Source organism: Hippocampus comes, unplaced genomic scaffold (genome assembly GCF_001891065.2).
Source record: "Hippocampus comes isolate QL1 unplaced genomic scaffold, H_comes_QL1_v1.1 scaffold51, whole genome shotgun sequence".
Taxonomy (NCBI): Eukaryota; Metazoa; Chordata; class Actinopteri; order Syngnathiformes; family Syngnathidae; genus Hippocampus; species Hippocampus comes.
The window spans coordinates 2,973,189-2,981,245 of record NW_017805497.1 but is presented as its reverse complement, the minus strand read 5'-3'; the positions used below and the strand labels follow the sequence as shown (position 1 = coordinate 2,981,245).

Sequence of the window (8,057 nt, the reverse complement as noted above, 5' to 3'; positions counted from 1 at the left end):
CATAGACAAGATGGCAGTTTTTGGTTAAAGTGGTGAAAATGTAAGTTAACAGGAAACAAACATAACCTCGCCTATGCCATGCTTCCGCTCCGAGTAGGTGAGGTTCTTATTTTCTCTCCAAAGGAAAAACAAGCCCAATAGTTTGCTCATATTTCACATTTGACAAGGGAGGGGGCAGAGTATGATTAAAATTTAAGTGCGCATCTGGAGCATAGAGTCTGAATAGAATTCAAGTCTCTATCTATCTTGCTCTTGGACTCTAGTTACAGTGTCTGTAATTTTTGGTTTTGGACTTGTAAAAATGTACTTGACGACATCATGTTATTTCATACTTTATGACACTTGGTTTGAAGTGTAAGAATTGGATTGTGCTTCAAGGAAAGTGTGTGTGTGTGTGCGTGTGTGTGTGTGTGCGTGTGTGTGTGTGTGTGTGTGTGTGTGTGTGTGTGTGTGTGTGTGTGTGTGTGTGTGTGTGTGTGTGTGCGCGCGTGTGCGGGTGTGCGCACGCGCGTGTTTGTGGTGTCTGTCTGTGGTTTGTGTGTGCACTCATCATCATCCATCCCGCCAAAATGTGTTTTGAGTTGGCTCTCTGGCACAAATACACCTTGGCGTGTCCACAGAGGAGAAATCCGGAAGGAAGTGATGTAACTGAAACATCATTTAGTTCGCATATATACAGCCGCTGTTGGGGTTTCCTCCAGCTTGTCCCAACTACCAGCTTCCAGCTCAGAATAGGCTTCTCCTGCTCGCTGTCACACATAAGCCGAAGCATTGACAGCTTCTCACTTGGCGTCTGACTGATAAAAGATTATCCATCAAGCTTTGATCGCTTCTACTCAGGTAAGATTGGATATTGACTTTGTATATTTTCAGTCAGTGAAATGTATCTGCATTTTTCTTGACATTGAATTAGCTTAACAACGTGGAAGTTTCTATTTATTATGTAGTTGCAATTTGCATGCAATCATCTGCTTTGTTTATTTTTAGCCTGAGTTATCGCTCTCTAACAATCATAAAAATGTCATCTAATGATAATGATGATACAGTACTCACTCACTGCTTTCTTATTCTGTTGAGTATGATCCATCTTAATGCGGTTTATACACGTGTCTTGCAGGATGAGGGTCATCGGACTAACATTTTGCCTTATTGGGGCGATATTTGCCAAACCTGTAAGTACATATTTTGGGAAAATAAGTACAATGGTTAGTTTCAAGTCAGTTGTCAACTTGCTATTATTTTTGAACAAAAATAATGAAGTCAGTGCTTACCTGTTTTAAATATGACGTGTTAAACGTGGGGCTATATGTTAAATGGGTCTCAAGGACAGGATAAACGATTGTCATGTTATTGCTTTTTCTGGCAGATTTCATTTAATGGCGTGGCGGAGTCAAGTGAATCAAGTGAATCGGTAAGTACTTTTCGCTTTTTGTTTGTTTTTTTTTAATTCTTTTAACGCTGGAAACGCAGCATCTCGTTAGATTAATGGTGTGGTGATTATATTGTCTGCACTGTGCATTCTTACAACCACGTCTGCAGCTTATAGCAAGAGATGTTCACAGAATGTAGCAGAGTTGATGAAGAGTAGCATTCAATATCTCACTCTCTCCCTGTTCTTTCAGTCTCAAAATGGAGGCTCATATGTTCCACAATCCTATCAACATTCCACCTACCATCAGCAGGTAATTTACTTGACTTAAATATGATTTTCAGTTATTTGCTGGGATCATTGAGAAAATCTTCTTTTTTGGGGGGGAGGGGTGTTCAGATATCTGGAAAAAAAACAAACTCGCATTGTGTGTCTACCTGAGAAGAGCACAACAGAAATTGTTCATGTTGAAGAGTATCATTTAAGGTCCCTCTCTTTCTGTCTTAATTTCGCCCGGTCGCAGAATGGAGGTTCATATGATCCACAATCATATCAACATAACCCCTACCAGTACCATCAGCAGGTAGATTAATGAATATCTTTTGAAATGAGGATTTTCTTCTTTTGAAGGCACTATTTTGAGGTTTCCTCTTCTTTTTGGTTTCAGAGCTCTGAAGAAAATCGCCAACATCAACAAGTGAGTGTTTTTTGGGGTATTCTTACAGTCGTGAACCTTCCACGAATGCACCAGATGCTTGAAGAGTTTCATGAAATGTCCCTTTTAATTTCTTTTAGTCTCAAACTCAAGGTGCCTATGATCCACAATCCGATCAACATTACCCCTACCAGTACCACCAGCAGGTAATTTACTCAAAATATACTCCGAGTGTTTCTCTTTAGAGCTGCCAGTACTGAGCCTTGAACGGTGGCAATCTTCAAGAGTGTAATTAACTGTTTCAGTCTCTGTTCATTTTTTGCAGTCTCAAACTGGAGGCTCGTATGATCAACAGTCTTATCAGCAGTACCTGTACCAGTACTACCAGCAGGTAACATACAAATTACTCAGTAATGATTTTCTGCTATTGAGGATACAATTTTGAGATGTTTAATCACTTTTTTTTAATATGTCAATAATGATGTCGATTATAAAGAGTTTCATCAATTGCCTCTTTGTTTTTTCTTACAGGCTCAGAGTGGAGGTTCCCATGATCCACAATCCAATCAATATTACATTCAACAGTACCAACAGGTGATTAACTTCAATAGGACTTATTGGACTTCAGGCATAATTTTGAGTTCCATTGTTTTCACTTCTTGAGGTTATTTAGAGATTAAAAGATTACGCTCGTGTTGTTTTCTTTTGTGATTCCGCTTAAGCCAAACGTCAAATGTTAGTTTTAAGACTTTTGTAACGTCAACTGTTGTTTTTATATTGCTCAGCACTCACAATTAGAATCCCTGGAAAATTAATTATAGAGACATTCTACAATGTGACTGAAGTTGACTTTGCGTTGAATCGATGGTGCATTACAGGTTTTTTAACAGTTTTTTAAACGATTTTCTTATAAAATCCTATACATCCAAAAGTGTCTTCTAGTAAAATAAATTCCATGCAGCAGTGGTAATAAGAAGAACATCTAAATGCTGTGTTAACAAAATACTGGAGATTCAGGCAAAAAGTAATTTGTGTTTTCTTGCTGCGCTGTCATGATGCAGGTTTATTTATGGAGCTAATCCATCTTGCAGACAGCACATTGGTCAACTAATTAGCAAGTCTGCCTCACATTTTTGAGGTTCAGGGTTGAAATCACAGAGCCGGCCTTCCTGTGGGCGTGTGCACGTTTCCCCGTGTGTACATGAGTATTCTATCGAGTATTTTCTGGCTTCCTATTCCAAAAATGTGTATATTTGGTGCATTGAAGACTCTACATTGTCTTTAGGTTTGAATGTGAGTTTGAATAGTTGTTTGGCCTGCTTAGAAAGGCGTCCACAAACAAAATGTATTATTATTATTATTATTATTATTATTATTATTATTATTATTATTATTATCATTATTATTATTATGAGGGGTGTTCAGATATCTGGAAAAAAAACAAACTCGCATTGTGTGTCTACCTGAGAAGAGCACAACAGAAATTGTTCATGTTGAAGAGTATCATTTAAGGTCCCTCTCTTTCTGTCTTAATTTCGCCCGGTCGCAGAATGGAGGTTCATATGATCCACAATCATATCAACATAACCCCTACCAGTACCATCAGCAGGTAGATTAATGAATATCTTTTGAAATGAGGATTTTCTTCTTTTGAAGGCACTATTTTGAGGTTTCCTCTTCTTTTTGGTTTCAGAGCTCTGAAGAAAATCGCCAACATCAACAAGTGAGTGTTTTTTGGGGTATTCTTACAGTCGTGAACCTTCCACGAATGCACCAGATGCTTGAAGAGTTTCATGAAATGTCCCTTTTAATTTCTTTTAGTCTCAAACTCAAGGTGCCTATGATCCACAATCCGATCAACATTACCCCTACCAGTACCACCAGCAGGTAATTTACTCAAAATATACTCCGAGTGTTTCTCTTTAGAGCTGCCAGTACTGAGCCTTGAACGGTGGCAATCTTCAAGAGTGTAATTAACTGTTTCAGTCTCTGTTCATTTTTTGCAGTCTCAAACTGGAGGCTCGTATGATCAACAGTCTTATCAGCAGTACCTGTACCAGTACTACCAGCAGGTAACATACAAATTACTCAGTAATGATTTTCTGCTATTGAGGATACAATTTTGAGATGTTTAATCACTTTTTTTTAATATGTCAATAATGATGTCGATTATAAAGAGTTTCATCAATTGCCTCTTTGTTTTTTCTTACAGGCTCAGAGTGGAGGTTCCCATGATCCACAATCCAATCAATATTACATTCAACAGTACCAACAGGTGATTAACTTCAATAGGACTTATTGGACTTCAGGCATAATTTTGAGTTCCATTGTTTTCACTTCTTGAGGTTATTTAGAGATTAAAAGATTACGCTCGTGTTGTTTTCTTTTGTGATTCCGCTTAAGCCAAACGTCAAATGTTAGTTTTAAGACTTTTGTAACGTCAACTGTTGTTTTTATATTGCTCAGCACTCACAATTAGAATCCCTGGAAAATTAATTATAGAGACATTCTACAATGTGACTGAAGTTGACTTTGCGTTGAATCGATGGTGCATTACAGGTTTTTTAACAGTTTTTTAAACGATTTTCTTATAAAATCCTATACATCCAAAAGTGTCTTCTAGTAAAATAAATTCCATGCAGCAGTGGTAATAAGAAGAACATCTAAATGCTGTGTTAACAAAATACTGGAGATTCAGGCAAAAAGTAATTTGTGTTTTCTTGCTGCGCTGTCATGATGCAGGTTTATTTATGGAGCTAATCCATCTTGCAGACAGCACATTGGTCAACTAATTAGCAAGTCTGCCTCACATTTTTGAGGTTCAGGGTTGAAATCACAGAGCCGGCCTTCCTGTGGGCGTGTGCACGTTTCCCCGTGTGTACATGAGTATTCTATCGAGTATTTTCTGGCTTCCTATTCCAAAAATGTGTATATTTGGTGCATTGAAGACTCTACATTGTCTTTAGGTTTGAATGTGAGTTTGAATAGTTGTTTGGCCTGCTTAGAAAGGCGTCCACAAACAAAATGTATTATTATTATTATTATTATTATTATTATTATTATTATTATTATTATCATTATTATTATTATTATTATTATATGTGCCCTGCGTTTGGCTGGCAACCAGTCCATGGTGTACCGTATCTCTCGCCCTGCTTGAGTAAAATCCAGCTTATGCAAAACTTTTAGTAAGGATACCATATAGGGCATAGGAAATGAATGGATGCCACTGGCTCCTGCACACCTGAAAGTGGCCATGCAAGCCACATTGTGGTGTACTGAAATGTAACCTACGATATAAAAATGTCTCAAGTAACACAAAGGCTTTTTTTTCTCTGCTTCAGAGTTGGAATCCAGCTTCTGTGAGTACTGACAACCAAGTCCTGAGTCAGTCAGAGCAGCACAAGGCTGACATCAGGGACACCACCAGCAAAGAAGAGGACACAGGAAACAATACTGGTAACACAGCTGACACTGGTGACAGTGATGAGACTGTCAGTAGCGAAAGCCATGAAGCCAGTGACATGAGCCATGACATCAAGGGCCAGGGAGCGAGTGATGAATCTGACAGCAGTGACAGCACCAGCAGTGAAACCAATCAGAGCGTCGACGGCTCAAATAAAGAAAGCACCGAGAGCAGTAACATCAGCGAGGCCACCAGTAGTGACAGCAACGAGTCCAATGAGACCACCAGAAGTGACAATAATGGGCCGAGTCAAACTAATCACGAAAGTTATACCATCAAGAGCCCTTTGGTGAACAAAGTTATTTACAGAAGTGGGAGCAACGATGGAAAACCTGGTCAGACCAAGGGTGTTTACGGAACCAACAGTGAAAGCAATGAGACCAGTGAGGCCAGCGACGACACCAGTAGTGAGAGCAGTGAAACAAGTGACACCCATGACCATACAAGTCATGAAAGCAATGAGAGTGCAACTGGTGAAAGCAACAAGTCCAGTCAAGCTACTCCCAGCCCCAGTCGTAAAGCCCAGCAGACAGTTGGGGTCATTGAAGTAAGGCATGCCATCAAGAGCCCTTTGGTAAGTGATGTGATTGACAGCAGTGAGAGCACCAGTGAAGAAACCACTCAGACCAGCGTGACCACTGATATCATTAGTGATGACAGCAATGAAACTGTGACTCGTGACATCAGTGATAATATGAAGGCCAGTCATAGCAGCGAGTCCAATGAGAACATCAGTGACAGCGATGGATCAAGTCAAACCAGCAACAAAAGTTCTATCATCAAGAGCCCATCGGTGAATAAAGTTATTTACTTTAAAAGTGGGAGTATCAGTGGGCAAGCTGGTCAGACCGGCAAGGATAGTGATAGAACCAGCAATGAAGGCAGTGAGACCAGTAAGGCCAGCAACAACACGAGTAGTGAAAGCAGCGAATCAAGTGGCATTCATGACAGCACAAGTCAAGAAAGCACTGAGACAGACAACAGCAGCGAGAGTGCCAGTGATGAAAGCATCGAGTCTGGTAAGGCTCATCACAACTCCAGTAGTGAAGCCCATCAGACATTGAAGGTCAGCGAAGTAACCTATTCCACCAAGAGCTCATTGGGACGTGATGTGACCGACAGCAGTGAGAGCAGCAGTGAAGAAACAGCTCAGACCAGCGTGACCACTGAAACCGCCAGCGCTGACAGCAATGGAAAAGTGACCCGCGACATAAATGACAGCAGTGAGTCCAATGAGAGCACCAGCAGTGTGTCAAGTCAAACGGATGGCAAAAGTTATGCCATCAAAGCCCCATTAGTTAACCCCAGTAGTGAAACTCGTGATGCAGTCAAGCTTAGTAAAATGAACTACGACTTCAAGACCTCGCTGGTTAGTGTGATTGACAGCAGTGAGAGCACCAGTGAAGAAACCATTCAGACCAACAAAACTAGCTACGTCACAAGTAACAGCAGTGAATCCAGTGAATCCAATGACACTAGCAGTCATGAAAGCAGCGAGTCCAGTGAAATCGTCACTCGTCAAAACAGTGAAATCGTCACTCGTCAAAACAGTGGAACCGCAAAGGCCAGCGACATCACGGGGCATAAAAGCGGTGAGTCCAATGACGGCAAAAGCCACAAAAGCAGTGAATCCAGCGACACTACTAGTCGGGAAAGCAGCAGAACCACTAAGGACAGTGACTCGACAAGTTACGAAAGCAGTGAGTCCAGTGACACCACGAAAGATGATGACTCCACTAGTAGTGAGAGCAATGCATCCAGCAGCAGCACCAGTGAAGAAAGCAGCGAAAGCAGCAAGACAAGCGACAGCACCAGCCACAAAAGCAGTGAAAGCAGTGAGGCCAAAGACAGCAACAGTCATGAAAGCACTGAAGTACACCAAAGTAAAGGCGAAGACTGCAAGGATGGGGATGAGAGCTGTGAGAGTGAAGAGTATTTCTTCCAGGACATAGGTGACGACACCCAATACTCAGTGGACCATCTCTTGGTGCCAGTGGAAGGTGACATGGAGTTACGTCTGCGGAGAAGATGACCTAACCGAAAGCAACTCATCCATGTTAACTTCAAAACTGTTGAAGAAGCTGTCTGATGGAATCAGGTGGACCATAAGCTATTTTGTTTCTACTCCTGAATGTTGATATTGGCATCATAATGGTACCATGTGTGTTTACTGAAATTATTTTGTACTCCTGTCATCACGTGGCAGCAGAGCGTATCTATACAGGTTACTTCAATTTGTGTGTGTCTTATGAAAATAAATCTTTAAGTTTTTATTTGCTTGTGTCATCCTTAAACGTGCTACGCTGTTGCTCAGTCACACTTTGGGGCAGGATTGCCATGACAGGCTGTTGTGTTAGGTTTGTCTTGCCGATAATTAAAAAAGGTGTAATTATTGTATAGTAAACATAATATCATTAAATTCCACACCCACTTCACCCATTAGGCAATATAGGCAAATGCTAACTTGGTGTCGCATGCTAATGCAACTCAATGGATAGGTTTTCTGTATCAAGTTCTTCATTTTAAGCAATACATCAGTGTTTTAAAACACATATTACCATTAATAA

At 40.5% G+C, this 8,057-nt stretch overlaps 1 protein-coding gene across 2 annotated transcripts; it reads left to right on the top strand.

The window, feature by feature from the left end:
• The first annotated feature begins 565 nt into the window (after positions 1-565).
• Positions 566-7,763, top strand: LOC109519940 (dentin sialophosphoprotein-like). Of its 2 annotated transcripts, none has more exons than XM_019876822.1 (10): positions 566-840; positions 1,118-1,172; positions 1,367-1,411; positions 1,623-1,682; positions 1,887-1,952; positions 2,037-2,066; positions 2,165-2,230; positions 2,350-2,415; positions 2,556-2,618; positions 5,369-7,763. In XM_019876822.1, the coding sequence occupies exons 2-10, from the start codon at positions 1,119-1,121 to the stop codon at positions 7,520-7,522; spliced, it is 2,604 nt and encodes an 867-aa protein (XP_019732381.1). In that variant the 5' UTR covers positions 566-840; position 1,118; the 3' UTR covers positions 7,523-7,763. The 2 variants fall into 2 exon arrangements, with proteins under 2 accessions (XP_019732381.1, XP_019732382.1); XM_019876823.1 differs by having other exon boundaries at positions 567-840; positions 2,562-2,618.
• Positions 7,764-8,057: the final 294 nt, after the last annotated feature.